At 33.8% G+C, this 20,658-nt stretch overlaps 1 protein-coding gene across 2 annotated transcripts in view; it reads left to right on the top strand.

Annotated features, from left to right (window-relative positions):
- Positions 1-20,658, top strand: part of LOC142345879 (uncharacterized) — a 105,811-nt gene that overhangs the window by 24,121 nt on the left and 61,032 nt on the right. For both annotated transcript variants that reach the window (XM_075398313.1, XM_075398312.1), the window contains exons 2-3: positions 3,276-3,576; positions 15,501-15,659. In XM_075398313.1, coding sequence (XP_075254428.1) covers positions 3,291-3,576; positions 15,501-15,659 — 445 coding nt within the window. In that variant the 5' untranslated portion in view covers positions 3,276-3,290. The remainder of the gene's footprint in view (positions 1-3,275; positions 3,577-15,500; positions 15,660-20,658) is intronic.

The following is a 20,658-nucleotide window of genomic DNA, read 5'->3' as shown; positions in this document are numbered from 1 at the left end:
ACGTTAGAAAAAAAACACACTGGTGGTAAGTTACGTCATTACACTTTAAATGAGACATGGAACATTGAATTAATGTTTCTGGGAAGTATTGAAATCAAAAACAGAGAGGGTTGCGCAGACTACTGATTATTTGTACGTGATCATGTATGTATTTTATAGGGGATTCTTATACAATCTACAATCTCTTATCATTTGTATGTAACTTTGTTTACATATGCAAATAAAATCTTAAACATGCATTGTAAATGCTCTCATCGATTTAATGTCTTGTTCCGAGAAGTTCTAATTAAAAATCATATGTCATTCATATGTTCATTGACATCCGTGAAATCATGCAATGAGCTTTCTACATTGTAAAATTAGGGGTGCTAACTTACTTTTGACGTTCAGTATACATTATACATACATATGACATTATATTACTAGGAATCATATATGTATTTGTTGGATTAACAAGTTTTTTGTATGATGGTCAGCTCGTGTGTGCCAGGTGCACGTACAATATTGTGAAAACTGTCAACTTTGTTGAAACGGAAGCATATTATTGGTTTTTTCTGTAGAAGTAACGATTTGAAAAGGGGTTCTCTTTTTCGTTTTCAGTAGAATAAGAAGATTTATGACTGAAATCTCGTGTAAACTTTTGCCTATAGGGACTGCAGTGGGCAAAGGGTACCCCAGGCCATATTGTGCCAAAAAGAAATATTATGGCAGGTTTTTCTAAGCACCAATGGTACTGGCATCAGCGAAACAAGCTGATTAGCTTGGTTCTCTGTCGCCCGATCGCAGCACCACCATCATGCATAGCCAAAATTAACTGAATACACACACTGCGACCTTCTTTGTACAATTGTTATATGTTGTTCTTTGAGCATGCGTTTGAATCTTTTTCAGTCATTACCATCAATTTCAGTCTTTCAGTGGAATAATGCGAGAAAAAAGGACACACTTTTGTTTGCCAAAGGACACAAATCTATTTTTATGCCTTGCTTTTTACAGCCGTTCGCTGTTGTGTAACAGGAGGTCGCTAATAAATTATTTATCTCTGTTCCATTTATTGAATTAACTCTGTACAACTTCTCAATTCAACGGCCGCTTGTCCACTGCAGCCAAACATGTGCAGTTTTGGTATTTGAAGAGGAAATAATTCCTTTCAAGTGGCGGAGGAGATTTGGCGCAGTGAAACAACAAATATTTGACACATGTTTGTATTTAAAACTGATGTGTATATGCTTAAACGGCAATGAACTGAAGCCGTGCCTTTAATAAATAATCAAGGAGAATCTCCACACGCACCGCATGTATGTGACCAACATCGAAACTGTTCGACTGAAGTAACCAAAACTGTAGTCTTTCGACTTTGTCTAACTAATGACATGTAGAATTCACTTTAGCCGTAGCAAAATCCTAAGCAGTAACAATTTACAGTTTTTAAGTTGAAAGGTTACGGTTTTTATGGTTTACGCTTTGTAAAAAATCGTTTTCAAAAGTATGGTAATTTGAGATATGCTAATTTCAATCTTATTTCTGCAATTTTTCAGCGTAGTGTGAGCAATGAGTGAAGTCGCATTCTTTTTCGAGTCAAATATAATTCAGTCGTCATTGCTGTTTCTTTAAATAAATAAGGGGTTTTTTGGCGTTGATACTACGTTTTCATAAATTTTGTTGTTTTCTAATATTTTCCAATTTTTGATGTGCTGTTCGCTCGTCACATTATTGGCACATTAAGGACAAGTCTCATTTGACATTAATGGTGCTGAAATAAGGTTGAATTGATTATATTCAGCATTTATAGTGAATAGATTTTGATGTTGTAGGCCTCGACACCGTGTTCTCGCAAATTTGAAGTGAATTTTTGACTTTTGCGAATATTTAGTCATTTTGTAGTAGCGTGACATCCTAAGTAATGACAGGACAAAGTTTTCAGTTGATAGCTAATTACTTTCTTGACTTTGATTTTAATTGTTTTCAGAAAGTATATACGTATTTTCTAATTTTGCATTTCTGTTTTCGGTCTGCTTGTTATTTATTCACAGGTCCAAATAAAGGTAGGTACAATATCTTTTCTGGTCAAATTTAAGTTGTGTGGTTTAGTTTTATTAACTGATGCTATTTTGACTTTTCATTAAATTTTTTAGGAAAAGTAGATAAACAATGAGTTTTGGTCGTAAGAAATGCTTTTTGTTTTTTATTTTGCTGCTTGGCTTGTCTATTACTCTCTTTAATGGCAGGCATCATTGGCCCTCTAATGAATTATTGTTTTGGTCGTATAGTGGTTTGAGCTTAAAAAGATTGTTTTAATGGGCACACCAATTATTTTCGAGCAATACGTGATTTTTTGAAAGTTTTCTATCTCCTCTTCATTTGGTGGACAATTAGGTAAAATTCTAGCGTTGCGATCAACGGATTGACTCAATCCGTTTCAATCCAATTAATGCGTGGCAACACAAATATAATAATTACCCGAGTCGCCTAACTAATGACAACAGATGCTTGTACCTGATTAGTGCATAGTTTTCTCACTAAATGCATCCTTTTCATCCAACTGGCAAAACACGATAGATACCAATTGATGAAGAACGGGAAATATCCAAAGGAGTGATATGATGCCCAATGACTTTAACTGATTATTTGCTGGATTACCCAAGATTCAATTTTCCAACTAAGATTTTTACAATTCACTAATTCGTGGTATAAAAACTTAAGTAAAAAAATTGTTTGAGCGGAGTCGGAACATTACGCGCAAACACACCTTAGCCAGCCTCCTTTTGCATTTCAAAAGTGAACTCGCAAAGTGATTAGGTGGTGTCTTTTATATACCAATTAATAAATAGCATCACAGAATCAGTGAATAAAGTGATTCCATAATTTCGTCAATTTCATGTCCAGTTTTAAGGTTATGAAGAAAATATTCAAAAATAATTGAATTGTTGATAAGAAACTTATGAAAAAAGTTTGCAATATTTTCTTTCAAGATTTTGTGTCTAGCATGAGTCGTTTAAAATTCTGGAACATGGACAACACAGGTCGACTCGTGGAAACGAATGGAGGGTTTTATTATGTTCCAAATTGAAGATACATCTGCATAATCTCTTAAGCACAGTGTGAATTAGTTCCACCATGAGGCAATGGCTTGCTGTGGGTAGTGGTATGACACTAGCTGGTAGCTGATCTGTTTACTGATGAGGTTGTGTTGGCCAGAATTAAATTATGAGAAACTATTTCTGATGTCCATTGATAATCATTGCATTCAAATAATCCAATCTATATGTGTTTAGAACCTGTTCCTGCTAATGAAGCAGTCGTCGTCTGGTGTGTGTGAGATCCCCACTTCTGCAGCAGTAGCAATAGCAGCAGCCGCCCTCACTTCAGGGCATATTCAGCAACCAACTGTTCTCCCCCTCCACCCCTCCCCCTCCTGCCCCTCAAATAGCAGCAGCAGCAGCAGGACATCACTCACCAGCCTACACACACCATCACAAGCAGGACATACCACTGCCTCAATGACAAGTGAAGAGGAATCCACTCAGAATAGTGACTCGAGTAGTGCTGCTGCTTCACTCCTTAACACCAACTCAGGTACAATCAGACTTTTTCTCCACAAATATGTTCTTCTAATAATTCTTGTCATTGTCCCATATTTTTTTGCTTTCAATGAAGACCTTCAATAAAAAACACTCTTACCCTCGAAAAAATAGTTCTTGTGGCTTCCATACTACAGGTTCAGATTTTACCGACCTGTAATGTTGCTGAGGCCGTATGATAAAACAAAAAATACGAGAGTAAAATTGAGAAAATATATAACTAAAAATTCTGTTGTAGAATTACTGTTGTACAGGAAGAGTACAACATCAGTTTTGGTTGGTCTATAATTTTACAACGAAATTTCTTGTTGCGGAAGCAGCTTACTGCTTTCTAGTTTGCTGGGCCAAAAAACATCTCTAACTTGTGAGAATTTTGGACTTATGAGAAGCATGCTACTAGGCCATAAAGCGGCAACGATTAAGTGATGTGATCTAACTGGGTAGTAGTTAACTAACCCTGGGTTCTAATTACTTCGGGACAATGGGGGCCTTATTGTAGTAACAGCTAGCGTATACTTTTCCGCAAATGCTGATTTTACTTTTTTGACTATGGGTAACATTTTACTTTTAAAGAAATGAACACTGTAATTCCCAGATAGGTAATTAATAGCTTATAATTACTTTTTAACAGAATTATAACCCTTAATTGCTCAATTTGAACGCTCTCCAACTCATTGAGCCATAATGTATTTGTCAGCGTCTTTTTTTAATTGTTCCATAGTAAATTCTTGTATTTGAATTTTGCTGCGCAACGTTTCACATCTGGTTGACTTTTCGAAGAAAAAAAACTTGATTCAAAATTTCTTATAATACTATTATCGAGTGACACTGAGGATGGCTTTTCTGCTAAAAAACGTATTGTTCTTTTTTTCATATAGAAATTAGTTATTGGTGTTTCTAATCCAATTTCCATATGTGCTGGCGAATTCATGATTGATATTTGTAGGCTCACTGGTAAGATATTCCTAAAGCTGTGTATTACTCCAATTCCTTGAGCCATTTTGGATAGAGTTTGCTATACATGTGAGTCATACCTAAGTTTCTTGTCCAATATTACAAGAAGACATTTCATTTCACTTCCTTGACTTCCTTAAAGAACCCAGGGTACAAATTTTTTGGTCGCTAAAACTTGGAGGCACGTGCAATTGTCAATTAGCAGGTGCAAAAATGGAATGCTAATTTTGCGGCCCTAACTTAGCGGCCCCCTCGCAGTGAGGAAACAAAATTTTGGGTGGTAAGGCCAAACTCACTTATATTTTTGACAATTCCCATCCGTACTTGAAACGAAAGCACTTGCCTCAACTTGGAAACGCCGATGAGGACTGGGAGCGGAAAATGATTGAAATAGCTGAAAAAAGGGAAAAAATTAGAAAAATTGACGAAAACTTCTTGTTCAACCACTTTTAAAACTGAGCTTTTATTTTCAATTTTAATTAAAATTTAACCTTCTTTGTACACTTTGGTTCTCTAAAACAAATTAGCACTTGAATCTTAGCCGCCCTTGGGCCTTGTGCCCAGCACTCGGGCAAACGCGCCCCCATGTCAGGGCACCAGGTACCTCGGGCCGCTAAGAATCATATGCTAACATATAATTAGAGGGCCTGTAAATTTTTTGGTCGCTTAACTTTGGAGGCACGTGCAATTGTCAATTGGCAGGTGCAAAAATGGAATGCTACTTTGCGGCTCTAACTTAACTGCCCGCTCGCAGTTAGGAAACATAATTTTTGGCGGTGAGGCCAAACTCACTAATATTTTTGACAATTCCCATCCGAACTTGAAACGAGAGCATTTGCCTCAACTTTGAAACGGTGATGACAAATAAGAGCAGAAATTGACCGAAATAGCTGAAAAAAGGGAAAAAATTAGAAAAATTGACGAAAACTTCTCGTTAAATAATTTGAAAAACTGTACCCTTAATTTCAATTTTAATTAAAGTTTAACCCTCTTCCTGCCCTTTGTTTCTCTAAATTAGTTAGCACATGAATGTTAGCCCCACTCGGGCCTTGTATCCATATGCTAACATATACTTAGAGAACCGGGGAATTTTTTGTAGCAAAAACTTGGAGGCACGTGAAATTAGCAATTAGCACGTGCAAAAGTGGAGTGCTAAGGTTTGTGGCTCTAATTTACCGGCCATAACTTAGCGTCCCGCTCGCAATAAGGAATTATAATTTTTGGCACTCAGGACAAACTAACTAATGCTTTTGACATTTCCTAGCAAAACCTGAAACGAAAGCGCTTGCCTCGCCTTGGAAACGGAATCATTTGGCTTATTCACAGCTTTTAAAATGCTTCTGCAATTATTCCCAATTCCCCACACTCACCAATCCCTTGTATCTCGGCAACTTTTTGATTGCTTTTGACTAATTGGAGCAGAAAATGACTGAAAGAGCTGAAAAACAGGAAAAAATTTAAAAAATTGACGAAAATTTCTCGTTTAATAATTTGCAGAACTGTAATTTTTATTTCAATTTGAATTGAAGTTTAACCACTTTTGTAACCGTGGGTTCTCTGAATATGTTAGCACTTGAATATTAGCCCCCTCAAGCCACTAAGATTCATGTGCTAAGATATACATAACAACTTTTCATTAACAATATGTTGTTTGCGCCTATGTGGTTGCCGAATAACCTTGAATTTGGTTTTGTCACAATTCAGTTTTATTGAGCAAAATTAGAGATATTCTGTTTGGCCCCCATTTTTTATTGACCCCCAGTTACAAATTATGAGCTACTATATTGCACGTTACTATGTAAAATTATTGCACGTGCTCCTGGGGATCGTAATACATACATTCTCACTAAGCTGTGGGGGCCGAAATAGTATAGACCAAAAAATTCAATTAGTTAGTCATTTTCGTAGTGCAGTTTTCTAGTATATTCTTGCTTTCAAAGCGTGATGATTACTGCTTATCAAATACGTGTCATCGGCTCGTTTGACAATTTTAGTTCAAACGTTTCAATTTGCTTCCGTTTATACATCATTTATTCGTTAGCTAAACAAAATTGGACCAAGGGCGGTCCCCTGTAGTACTCATTTTTTGGATTTTAACCAACCACTTTTTACATTATTTCAGACACACACACACACACTTTGTGACCTGTCATCTAAGTAGGTACCGATAATTCTAACAGCATTCAAACAATTTTAGTCAAACAAAAAAGAACATCTTTAGCTGAAGGAGCACCGCTCTTCGTGTACAAAATTGACAATTTAGTCTCTTAAGAAAGCTTCTAAAACCCTTTCAAATTTTGGTGTTAGTGAATTTGGTCTATAGTTTAATGTATCCTCAGTGTTAACCATTTTAAAATATGGAGTTGTTTTTGCTCTCTTAAAACTGTTAGGAAACTGCTGTATATTTACGTGCTCGTTTAAGAGAAATTTTACTGGTTCTGCTAAATGAGAAGCACTATATCTAAAGACAATGGAGGGGATTTCAAAATAAAAGACACCAAGTTTACTGAAAACGTAATTCAGTTTGTTCACGACCTTTGTATCTGTAGCAATCCCTGAAAGCGTACTCGAGCGCAAATTTTGATGTAATTGGTCTCTTGAGCTACTGGTTTTGTTTTATCATGTTTGTATATCTCTCAATTGTGTAATGGAGAAGTAATAGTTATTGAAAAAGCGAAAAAAGATATTCCTTATTCAATAATTGTTAAAACAGGTTCAAGTTGCTTAAATTTTGCCCATTTATCATTTCTTTTATCTTAAAATATTTTGATTGGTTTTCCTGCTCTTAAAGAAATTTAATAAAGAGAAGATGCGTGCCTCTTTTTTTGATGAAAATTGGTTTTTACGTGAGCGTTTAATTGGATAGCACGCTCAAGTATTTGCTCAAAAGCCCTGAAACATTTTTTTCTCGATCATGGTAGTGCAGAAAACGAACTGGTTATTTATTACTGAAGTAGTCTTTATGAAATTATTTACTCTGTAAAGATTTAATCATTGACTGTCTTCAGCGTTGGTTTATTAGTTATTTTCCTTTTTTCTTGTCTGAAGTGACACTATGTGAAAAATGATCATTTTTTATGCGTGAGTTGGAAGATTCCTTGTAAATGTTCTGAACCTTTAGTTGTGATGTGATCAATCAGAGCTCCTGTTTTTTTATTATCTTATACCATGATAGTTGTTCAGGCTCATCAGGTTTTGTGGTTTAGATTTGTTTCAAGACTAGAACTTTCTTAATTGTCTAGAGAAACGATGTTGTAATGACCCGTCAGAACTATATCATTTTCGGATGTATTTCTATAAAGAAATTGAGCCAATTTTTCTGAGAAAAGATTCGTCGCAGTTTTACTAAGATCTACAGTTGGTTGTTTAGAATAAAAGGCTTGCGATGCACGAAACTAAACGTTGCGTTATTTAGAAAGAATAGTTTGCGTTGCGTGACCAGAAACTTAACATAAACTTTAAAGGTGTGAGCTCCAATAAATTAGCAAATAATATTGCTGTAACGATAGGGGTTTAAGGGTTTTGTTGAAAACAAAATACGGTGTCCTTTAAGTAATTGTTCCAATACTTCTTCAGAAATGGTTGAATATTTATGCGGGCTGCTTTTTCTTCCGGACCAGATCAAAAATTTTTTGTTGATATCCTGGATAAATGAAAGTGGCAGCATATAAAAATTTTTGAAAAGTAGCTGACCTTCAAAATTTTTCCTTACCCAATAAAAATTGGGTTAGGAAAAAAGTTTATACCGATGATAGCGGAAATGTTCACCTTTTCGTTTTGTTTTAAAGTTTTTCTATTCTTTTTCAGTGTTAAATGGTCACCCTGATCTCAGCAGGCATTATTGCGGTTCTTTTAAAAATTGAAAGTTATTGGCCTATTTTGGTGTGCAATTTTTTCAAGATGTCTTCTTACTTTTTGATTGCATTTGTTTTCAAGAATTAATATTGGTTTTTGTCCATTAGTGTTCTTGTTTATGTCTCTATGTCGCTTTGTCTCTCTCTAATGAAAACGATCATTAACTCTTCATTCTTTTTATAAATATTCATTGTTTTATTTCATATCTAATTGCCCTATTTTCTTCGATGCAATTTTTATCGAAAAATTGGAAACTCATTGATCTTCAAACTGTTTTTAGGTTTTTTTTATAGTTCACAGATGTATTTGTAAATTTGCAAATCAGGCTCATTTTGAAATTTCTGGCCGGCTGTCTGATGAAAAACTGTCATATTTTAGCAGTTTTCATACCCCTTATTCCCAAAGTAACAGCTAGAGAACTGCTTTCGCGTGTACAAATTGACTAGTGCACCGGGTCGAGTTGAGACGAGTCGAAATTGAGTTGGAATGAAGCTCGGCACTAATCAGTATGGCTTGGAAAATGGTCCCCCAATAAAACATCCAATTAGGAAAAACTTAGTGAGCCCTCTAGCAAATTTTTGGTTAACTTTATTGGAAAAACAGTTGTATAAAGCTGCTCAGCTAAACCAAAATTTGAGGGATGCAGCAATTAAACGAAAAAGGGTTTCCAAAATTTTTTATCTATCAATGAAAAGGAATCAAGTATGAAGAAACTGATTTGAGAAACATTTTTGTTTGAGCAGAACTTTTCAGATTTTGCTTTATATCTAAGTTAGTTTTTTTAATCAAATCTCATAGAATGGATTTTTAAAATTTTATATCTAGACTAACTGCTTCAACAAAGGCCAAATAAAACTGAATAGTTCAATTGTTTTTTTGCTTGTTCTGATATTTTTGCTTATGGCCGTTTTGTATTTGTGTTTGCTTTTCTGTTGCGTTTTCTTCTTAATGAAAGACATCATATGCTGGCTAATGAAATTTATTCAGCCCATATAATGGTTTAAAATCAAATTCAGTAGATTGGTTAGCATTTGTTTTGTGTTTTGTTCTCTGTATGCAATTGTTGTGAATTTTGAAAGTGGTCTCTTAGTTTTTCAAAAAGCAGACATATGACTTCATGATGACGTAGAGTTTGCTAAATCGTATAAGTTTCAAGTTCGGGCTTCCTGTAACTATAAATTTGACGTTTACATTCGCTCTCAATCCATTAGAAGAAAATGATTTGTGTCAAATGTCTAGTTTCCTTTACTTTGTCTGGTTGATTTTGCGCAAAGTTGGGGTATGTTCTCTAATTTTTCACTGAGTGAATGGTTTTCAATGTGATGTTTTGTTTTTGAATTGTAGAACGCTGGCAACGCTATTTTTAATGACAAGTAGAGAAAAAGGTATTTTGTCATCTTCGTTTATTTTAAATCTTTGCGGCCTTTTCGATATTTAACGTGAAATTTTTCGACTTTTTAGACTGGTTATAGTCTTTGCTCTTTTTGATCAAAACGCTTTATAGCCCCAGTTGCTCAGCAAATTAATCTACAATGAACACGCTGAATATGGAAATATATATCCAAGAACCGGATAAGCCACTAAAACATTCTTTCCTTTTTTCATGTTGGATGAGAAATGGTTTTAAAATGTTTTCAGTAGTTCATTGTTTCTTTCTCCTGAAAACCAGGAAAAAAACAAGCAAATTCAGAAAAGTCATTCGACATTTCATCTTTGGCTAATTTCTTTTCTGTAATGCATTAGGAGTTTAATGATTTTTTGAGTCTGGTCTTTTAAGATTATTGGTTAGTTTCTGTGCTGATTGTGCTATCACGCCATCCAAGAATAATACTGAAATTTTCTGTGCAACAACCAGCACTGGGCGAGCCCAGTTGTTTAAATTTTATTTCTAGTCTGAATTGGTTCTAGATAGCATGAAAAAGGAAGAGATTAATAAAATCAATGGCACTCTTATTTCAAAGGCCAAATTCAACTGATTTATCAAAATCAAATTAAGCGTTTAGAAAGCACCTTAAATATATAGTTTTCCATTTTGTAATTTCTAAAGTAAACTCGCCAAACTTTGTGATATCGCTTAGTTCCTTTTTAGACAGCAATTTTAAAACTAGATTATTTCAAATAGTGGAAGCGATTCGGATGATTTAAAAGTGCATAGGTGATTCAAAAACCGAAAATGCAAGTACTTCGTTTGATATCTTTTGAAAAAGCCACAATTTTATATATGTGAGTTTGGATTTTTGATTTTTATGTCAGCTTGGAAGCGTTCTCTGTGTGAGACCATTTTCTAAATTTGCTAAGAAAACAACAAAATGTCAGTAAATTGTCACCGAATTATTTTTGTCGAGATAAACCTTCGAAGTTGGTGATAATTTTTTCAGGATTTCAAATCAAGCCTGAGAGCTTTAAAATGATATCAGTTGTGTCGTTACAACCCAACTGCGGAATTATCTAACTCCATGTACTGTTAAAGACTTAGAGCTTGGAGGATTCGAACCTACTGTCTCCAGCACCGCACCCTTGCACTCTACCGTTTGCACCAATGCTCTGTTGTTGTACCAATTTTGTTCGCTTGATATACCACAAGCTGGGTTATTTTACAATTTCTTTTAATAATTATAATAAATTGTTCGTAGTGCCGTTATCATTAAATAGTAGCAAAAGATACATACACTGTACAAATACAATCCATTACAGTTTGTGACACTACAACGTCGCCATTGAACCTGTCTGGTTTGTTTTCAGGCGCCTCACGGAAGAGTTGTGCAATTTTGGTTGAAATAATGAAAAAAAATTTAAAAATGAAAAGTTATCCCTTCTAGTAGAGATTAACAATTGAAGAAACGGTGTTTATAGCTTTAAAAAATTTTTGCCCTAATCAACATGAAAGAGTCTGTCTAGGAAGTCCTGGTTACCAATTATATAAAGATCCAAGAAGGTATGACAATATCCTTTTATATTTGCCTCTTTATTTTTCTAATATCTTCAAAAAAAGAATTGTTATAAATCAATGCCATTTTAAGCATCACAAGAACTCTACATTTCAATGAATTACTATCGGATCTTGTCTGCAAATTTGTACACACTGTCCACGATTTCTCTTTCATCATCTCATTAAGGTCCGAGTCCGCTATTTTGGTTGAAAAAGCTTCACTTAGCTGTTGGTTGTTTATAAGTTTTACTTGTAGTTTGAATATTTCAAAAGCATGTAACTCTGAGGCGTTGCTCATCGAATTGTGGACTCGTATTTGCTCGATTGACCCGGTTTACGTTTCCAGCAAATTACTTTTTAAATTCCTTTAATCAACATGTTGATTGGTTTTAAAAAATTTTGATTAGTAGATCCGTAGATCAAAATTCCGTATTGTACTATTGGTTCGACATAAATTTTAAAAATTCTTAGAAGCTGTGTTTTCGTAAAAAAAAGCGTAATCGGTAAAAAAGGAACAAAATTTAAAAAACTTCTCTTTGACGTTGTTAATATGATCTTCGAATTTCAACTGGTTGTCTAAAACTAATACTAGATACCTAAAAGAGCTGGTTTGTTCAATTTCTGCTCAATTGATTGTTGTTTTGCGCTGGTTTAGATTGCGTCCTTTTCCAAACACCATCTCTTTTATTTTTGTTGTGCTAATTATTAATTTATGTTTATGAAACCATATTGCAACAGCGGCTAGTGTGGCATCGTATTTTTTTCCTACAGTCCCATTACTACCTTTATTAGAAACAACTGTATCGTGACCATAATGTATATTTCTGCTTTCTTTTAATTTTTGAGTTGGAACGTCATTTAGGTAGTTAATGAAAAGCAAGACAAAGAATTGCTCCTCGTGGGACTCTAAATTTAACGCTTTTCTTTTCAGAATCAAATTTTCCTAATTTAATGCATTTAAGTCGGTCTTTCAGATAAGAGTCAACCATTTTCAGTACCATTCTTCGAATACCGTAGCTTTCACACTTCTTCAGCACTAGTTCATGGTTCTCTGTATCAAAAGTTTTTTTCAGATCATTAAAAGAGCATTTGGTTAAATTTTTTGATTTAAACCAGTTTGCTCGGATTTCTTCAGTTAAAGAAGCTCGGGCGCCAACAGTACTTAATTTGCTTCGAAAAGCAAAGTGATTTTTTGAAAATATGTTGTTTTTGTTCAAAAATGTGTAAATTCTTTTACATAATAATTTTTCAAACAGTTTGCCAATGGCTGGAAGTAGTGAGATTGGTCTGTAGTTTGTGGGCTCGCTACGATCACCGCTTTCGATAAAAGGAACAGTTTTGGTTATTTTAAGGGACTGTGGAAATAAGAAATGCTTCAAACACTCATTATGTAATTTTTCAAGTATTCAACTAACTTCCTGAAGAACTTTTTTGAGAAAAATATAGTTTATGTTGTGGCAGTCTAAACTGATCTTCGATGGCAGCACTCGCAGTGTGTCAATGATATTGACACTTTTTATTGAAAAAACAGTGGCTTTTGTGTTAGCTTCCATTTATTATCGCTGCTTTACATATAATGTTTTTGCCAGCTCTACTTCAATGTTTGCGAAAAAATTGTTTAAGTTTTCTATCATTTCGTTTTTTTATTGTGGTGAGCCAGTAGAGTTGTGCCCGATATTTCATTGAAGAGATTGAAGAAACTTCTTTTGCCATTGGCTGCTTCTTCGATCTTATTTTGAAAATGTCTTAGCTTTTGTTTGACTAGATTTCTAACTAGTTTGCTTTGAGCCTTGTAGTCATTTTTTAGATCATAATTATCTGTGTTTTGTAGACACAATTTTCTTATAAACTTTTTATTGACTCAGCGTTTTTCAAGTATTTATTCATTCCTGTTTTTGTGCTCCAGTTCTAGGTGAATCTAATATTGGTAGATTTTCGTCTTGGGTAGCAATCAAAATTTCATGCAGTTTTTCGGAAGCCTTATCGGGGGACCATTCACTAACAATTCAGGTTATTACTTTTAATTTGCCCATCAAAATTTTGTTGAGGTCTTCGACAAATTTATGGTTTTTTAGTTTGGTTCTAGTTTGGCCCACTTTCTTGTAAACTTTTGTGCCCGTTGGAAGATTTTTCGAGCAATTATTCAAACGTTAATGTTACTGTATGAAGGTCTGAGATACCGGAATCATTAGTGTGGACAGAAGACAAAGTGTTTGAGAAAAACGCATCCAGTGTTGATTTTGTGCTTGAGCTTTCTCGTGTTGGTTCAATGTTTTCAACTATAGAGAGGTTATTTACTGCCAGCAAAGTAACTAATTTCCGGAAGTTTGTATTATTAACTAAAAACTTAATGTTGAAGTCTCCGTATAGTGTATGTTTAGCTTCACGATCGATTGGTAAGATATCTAAGTAATGTTCTAACCTTTGAAAATTGACTATGTTTTGTCTTGTAAGTGGAATATATAAAGGAGTAATAATCAGATAATGCTGCTTATCTGCTTTGATCTTTTTTGTTAGGGCCTTCAGATCGTTGTGATTGCATTTTTCCACTTCAACAAAATCCAAGTAGTTCATTACGAAAATTCCTACAACACCCCTCGAAAATTCCTACAACACCCCTCTTTCTCTCACAACTGCATATTTTTTTTGTATTTTTCAGTGAGAATTGTGACGATTCACAGTGGTTCTTAAGCCAAGTTTCTGTCAGACAAAGGGCTAAAGCTTTAGATTTTAAAGTTTTTTATGAATATTTAGCATATTATTTTTTGGAAGGAAAAGTATGTTCTGTAGAATAATAGTTTGCTTATTTAAAATCGTCTGTTTGTCTACGTTTGTTGAGAATGTGAAATTGAAACAAGTAAATTAATTGATGCAGCTGGCCTTGAGTTTGATTTGCTGTATGTTTGCGTAAGAATATGTCTTCAGGCTGCAGATAGGTTCCACTTTACTCTTTTATACTTTTCTCACCCTCCCCCTTCCTACATAGGTTTCCCGCTGGGAAACGAAAACAAGTGTTTATTCGCGGATGTCGCATATAGACACTTCAATAATTGAGTTATTTCTCACATTCATTGCCTTTATCAGTCGCGTATTTCGCGGCTAGGCAAAGAAAGGCCTGCGGAAATCGCAAGCAGAGAATAACTAAGCCTAAAGAAATTAAATAGCAAAAAAGAAAGTTTTTGGTTTTTGAATGGTTTAGAATAGGAAAAAAACACATCCCTTTTGGGTTCATCGAACATGTCTTCCGTCGTTGTAACGATAAGTATTACAAATTAAAGCATAAGCAGTCATAACAAACAAAAGGTATTGACTCTGGTTTTAAACTTTTCGTAATTGCCGTTTGTTTTCTTTTAATTGCTTTTACTTTGTCCAGTTCCCTAACTCTCATGAACTTTGGTTTGTTTATGCCATTCTCAACCAGCACTGATACCACACAGTTTTGTGTTGACACAATCATGTCGCGTTTTTTTAGCTTTGATGGCTTTGCTGGCTTCAATCTCTGGGAGGGGTTCGGTGATATAGATGTTTTTTCTATTGATGAGATTGTTTTTCTTTTTGAGGTGCCATATTTTTGAATATACGTTGTTTTTGTCCAGTGTTGGGCAGTATATGGCAAGTTTTTACGTTCTCGAAGGTAATGTGAATTTTCAAAAACTTTGAAAAAATTTCAGTGCTTCTGAAGTCACATCGCTACATTTTCTCGCATCGAATGGTGGGTTTACTATTATAATGGAATCCTTCGTTGTATAGCGCTCTTAAGTGCGCCATCGTTCGTTCAGATTTTTTGTTACCTTCTTAAGGTTATCGATTGCGTCCGACTGTTTTTGAGAAGAACTTTTAACTTTTTCCAACTCGGAAACTATTGTTTTTACCTCTTCTTCTGTGTACTTTTTACTCGCAAGACTTGAAGAGCCTGGGTTTCCACTTGCATCATCCATTGAATCCATCAAATGATGATAAAATGATAACAAATGCTGTACAAAATAACAGAAAAACGAGAACAAAGAATTGAATACAAAGTTCTTATGCTTTAAAGTTGTCAATATTAGGACACAGTTGCAACGAAAAAAATTTTAGAATATGTAAGCTGAAGGTCAACGACCGCTTTTCAGGTTGCTCTCGAATAAATCCAATTATCTCGCAAAGTTTGAGTTAACCCTAAAAATGTATTTGACGTGTAGGTGATAATCATATACAGGCCACCCCTGGTTCAATTTCACTATCATCATCATCCAAGTCATCATTAACTGGCTCCTCCTCCCCCTCCTCCTCTTCTGTCTCTTCAGTTTCAGCCACCAACTCAGGAAACCACTACAGCAACAACCAAAAATCCCAAACAGGTACACAATTCACGTCTTCTCACCCATTTGTATGTTAATGAATCACTTTTGTCCTTGCGTATTCTGTAGTTCTTAAGAAGATTTCGAAAAGATTTGTGTCATTATTTTACATTCTATTTCACTTTTTAAGCAGATTTTTAGCCGCCCCATTTTCAAAATCTAGACTGGTAGGTGCAGACAGAAACTTTCGGTCGCTTGTCATTTTTATTTACTTGGCTCACAATTTCAGTGCTGCTGAGATTTTTTCCATTTGTGGAAAGTTTTTGCTTCCTTTCGAGTTTTTTAATGATCAATCTACGCACAAAAAATAAGAATCAGTTGCATCTTTTTTCAAAAATCCAAGTATTCCGTTCTTCAATTTAATCAACTGACCAGCTCTTTATCCGCCATTTTTGTCTAAAAAGCGAGGGAAAATGAGCAAAAAATTTCCAAGGATATGAGAAATCTATTTCATGTCTAAATTTCAGTTACTCAAAAAGTTTTAAATAAATATGTTTATCAGTTAAAATTGATTTCATTTCAAGATAATTTTTCCAAAGGATTAACTTCGCTTCCAATATTTTACGGGTAAGTTTAAAAACCAGCAAGAGGACACTCTGCATGATTCTGTTCGGTGCATGGCCCAGAAAGACGTGTGAATACGCAAAAACCATTGACACGCCATGTTTTTAGTCATTGACAGTTACTGTATTCCTCTGTTAATCTGGTCTTGGCTTCGCATTTAACTTTAAGTTGACGATCCTTAAAATTTAACAAATTTAAGGTCATTTTGATTCATTAAAGTTAACTGTTTTTAATTTTGTGCGCTATTTACAAAATTCTCAATGTGCTCAAAACTACTTCCAAATAGGGCTTTCTAATTCTCATTAAAATTATTATAAGTAAGAATTTTGCAACCTCCATCTTGGTAATTTGAAATTGTTGGAAAACGGTAAACTGCACAAGAAATTTTTCACTGAAGTAAATTCATTGAAGTGTTGTAGCTATGAGATCTTTGTTTTAATATGTGCAGCATTAATGCAAACCAAAGCAACCATATTTCATCTTTTTAGTAATAACTATTTCGAAAACATATACATAACAAAAAATGAGGTCATATTTTTCATCCATTAACGCTTGTCAGTTTCTGAGCTTGTTATAGATGCACATGATGTTTTCATAGATGAAGAAATGACAAAACAACAATGGGATATAATTTGAGGGCGAACTAGAAAAGCTAATTTGAATTTTGAAAATGAGCTTCGTCAATTTAATAAAACGCACCTACACTTTAAAATCGTTAATTAACTCCATAAAAACAAATCTTAATATCTTGCGTTCTATTTTTTCTAGAGTTGGTTGATTTTGTTGTATAACAAAATTTGAATTCGGTTGTACACATTTCATTAAATTCAGTCGAAAACTGAGTTCCATGTTTTTCCTGATAATCAATTTTGAAACCAAAAACTCTCAGAAAAAAAATTTTAATTCAAATTTTTACCCTGTTTTCAGCTCAGTAGAATCCATACGATACAGCCTATCGAAGACGTCAGCAGAATAACTATACACTACAAAAATGTCTCTGATAGTATTTTGTTTGATTACTTCGATTGTGGCTAAAACTAACAGCCCTGATTAAAATATTTTTGGTAAAAATTTTTTCCAATGAAGGTTTTATAGGCAATGGATGTGTGAAATTTTCCTTTTTTGATAATAGTATTCCACGGAGAATTTAAGAAAAGACGACAAAAGTAGTTTAAACAAAATTCCAAGTCGTTTTTTTTTCAAAACTATTTTGAAGTTAAACTATTGAAACGTTAGAAAAATTCTTTCAACCGCTTTTCTTTCAACCGCAGTCGTAGGAAATTGATTGCCTGGGTTTCCTAAAGAAATATATATCCAAACAAAAATTGTTACGAAAAGGTAACTATGCGAGTACGAAAGGAGAAAATTAAATATCAAAATCAACGTGTAGTTTGGAAAAAATGGACATAACTGTTCTTGAGACCGAAGAACAGATTACACTCATTCAACAGAGCATATTATCTTTAGCTAGAAAACAAATACAATTTAATAGTGAACATAATTTGAGACAAATTGACAAATAAGATAAGAATGTGGAGCCTGCCTCAAAAAGTCAAACGTTTCTGATTGTAAGTCAAACTAAATAGAATCGTTAGCTCTATACCAGATTAGAGAAAGCACCAAACCTTTCGAACCTTTGGTTTTTAATGAAATTTCAGAGAACGGAACAGCCGCATATTTTTGAGAAATTATTTTTTTTCTAAAAAAGGGGAAGTTTTTAGTAGGAAAAAGTTTTCGAATGTAATGAAGGTCACAGAAATAAATCAGTTCTAATCATTTTCCAACGTTAAAATAATTAAGCAGTTTATACACTGGCACGTAGGAAATTTTAAACTGACAACAACAAATCCAAACAAATTTCAGAAATTGATTATTAATTTTAAAAGTCAAAAAATTGTTTCTACTACTAAACAAAAAGCGTAAAAAATTTTATCATCAGTACTTGTTTCTGGATACTCAGACAAATCGACTAGAAGATTTTTAGAAAAGTGCCGAATGTAAAACAGTTCCACAAAACTTTTATGGAGAACAAATGACGTCAGATTCAAATAAATTACTTTGTTTTTATTAAAACTTTCGCGCAATTGCAAGTGGGAAGTTGAGTTGCTAAAGAATATTTCGTAAAATGAATCGATAGGAAATCTGACAGTGATAATAGTCAGAGTGAAAACTTTTCTCAAATTACCACACGTGAACCGAAATTTTGGCAGCAGATTTGCTTGTTTCTTACTTCATTTCCAAAGTAACAGTTGACACTCTATAGCTAGTCTTTTTTGTTCTTTTATTTCTCTGATTTTTAGACCCAGACTACGGAACTATTTGAAAAAGAAAATCAATATGTGAACAGTTCTCAAAAAAACATGACGTTCTAACAAGCTTCAGTTGTTTTCAGCTGCAAGTAATTTTTAAAGCTTACTAACAGTCGAAGAAGAAATTTGATTAAAAAAACAAGATTAATGTTGAGGAAAATACAAACTAGCTAGAAAATTAAGCTGAAGATTTAACCCATCAGACGTTTTTAAAAGCTCAAAATTTTGACGAAGAGTGCAGTCTATATTTTATGTCAGTTTTCACTCAGTTTTACATCTGCAACCAGCTAAGCTTGAAGAGCCTAACTTTAGTTTTTTTTTAATTCGATAAAAAATTATCTCTGCTATTTCGTAATATTTCTCAAAATATCATTAAGAAGAAATTGAATCTGACAGAATTTGAATAACAAAAAAAGATTGGCAGAAAAATCATAGACAAAAGTTTCGCTAATTTTTGGGCTATAATTGGGCCGAATTTTTGTTTGATTTTTTTTTAAAACAGAAACGCATTTTTTCATTGTTTTGATTTTTTTGAATTACACTGAAAATACACTGGCAATATTGGAAATATATTGGGTAGCTATTATTGAAATGATCGAAAAGAAAACTATTATTGGAGAAATTTTATCAATTTCTAGGCTAAAATTAACATTAAGTACAGGCAGTAATCTGATAGTCTCCATGAAATGTCATAAGAAACAATAACTTTTCCTATAACGCCTGAAATACAATTGCCATAAAGCACTCGTGAAAAAATCACATAGTAAAATCAGTTCCCACAGAAATCACCGTTTTAGAAGAAAAATTTTCACAAAACTTGGTTTTGTAGTTCCAAAATAGTACCTCAGACCCTAAAAATACTCGTTTTTTAGGTATGTGGAGCTGAAGCTGTGTTAAATCACTCGGCAATATTACTTCTAATTTCTAAATTAAACTTGACTGCAATATTACTTCTAAATTAATCATGGGTAAGCAGATATCGAATTAGTTTTCATTGTTGTCGTTAAATAATATTGAATCAAAAACAAACTCAAAGTTCGCGAACAGTTGGTCAAACTGAAACAACAGAGAAAAAAAGTTTTGCACCTACACCTCCAGATTGGGCAGGGCAGGAAACTGGTGCACAGTCAGTACTTGTGTCTCGATGTTTAGTCGATTTGTTTTTTTGAGTCAAAATATGTGCTTCAGAAACATAACTTTTAGTTTTTTTTTTGTAAAGCCGTTCAAATTGTGCAGGAATGTGTCTCGAACTTTTTTCCAAGAACAGGTTTATTTTTTCGAATCGTAGATAGTAACAGTCTCAGCATATTCAAATAATTGCTGTTCTGAGAAACCCTCAAAAAATGGTTTGCTGTGATTATGAAATTCAGGACCGGTTTTTTTGAAAAATATCAATGTTCACATATAATTCTACCAAGTAGTCGTCTGTTTCCGCAATTTTCGATGTATTTGAACTTTAGAAACAGATAATTTTTGGAAAAGTAACAGAATTTTGTCTGAAGGATGCCATCGAAATTTCTGTAAAATGCTGCCAAAAATATTCAAAATCTTTTTTCAAAAAGCAGATTTCTTGTAATTTTGCTTTTTAGTAAAATTCTAAACGGAGGGAGCTAATTTTGGACTAATTTGTTAGTTTAAGATTCCCTCATTAAATTTTAAAAAAATTGTCAACAAAAAATTGAGTTTGCATATATTCTCCCATTTTTTTCAGGATATAATGGAACAAAAAGTACCTTTTCCTGCCAAATTCTGTTGGATGATCAAAGCACGACGAGCACGAAAAAATGTTTACAGTTCTGAAGAAGCTATCTAAATTTCATTAAAATGCATTTTCATGACGATAACCTTTTTAGAAAGGTTGTTGCGCCCCTTCAATAGTATTTTGCATAAGTGGGTTAAAATTGGCGACTATTGCTTGATTATTTTGTCCTCTCAGCCGTGAATGTGAAATTGATATATTCTTTTAAAATACATCTTGTTATTTTAACTATGAGCAAGCATTTTTTGTTTTGAAACAAGTCAAACTTCCTAAAAACTTCAAGAAAAGACGTTTTCATCTTGAAGTTAGTCCAGTAAAAAAGTTCTTGCTAACAAAGAACCTGTTATCCTCTTATTGGCAAGAACAG

The sequence above is a fragment of the Convolutriloba macropyga genome, chromosome 9 (assembly GCF_964194025.1).
Source record: "Convolutriloba macropyga chromosome 9, txConMacr16.3, whole genome shotgun sequence".
Classification (NCBI taxonomy): Eukaryota; Metazoa; Xenacoelomorpha; order Acoela; family Convolutidae; genus Convolutriloba; species Convolutriloba macropyga.
The sequence above is the reverse complement of the archived record's forward strand: the minus strand, read 5'-3'. Positions and strand labels throughout refer to the sequence as shown.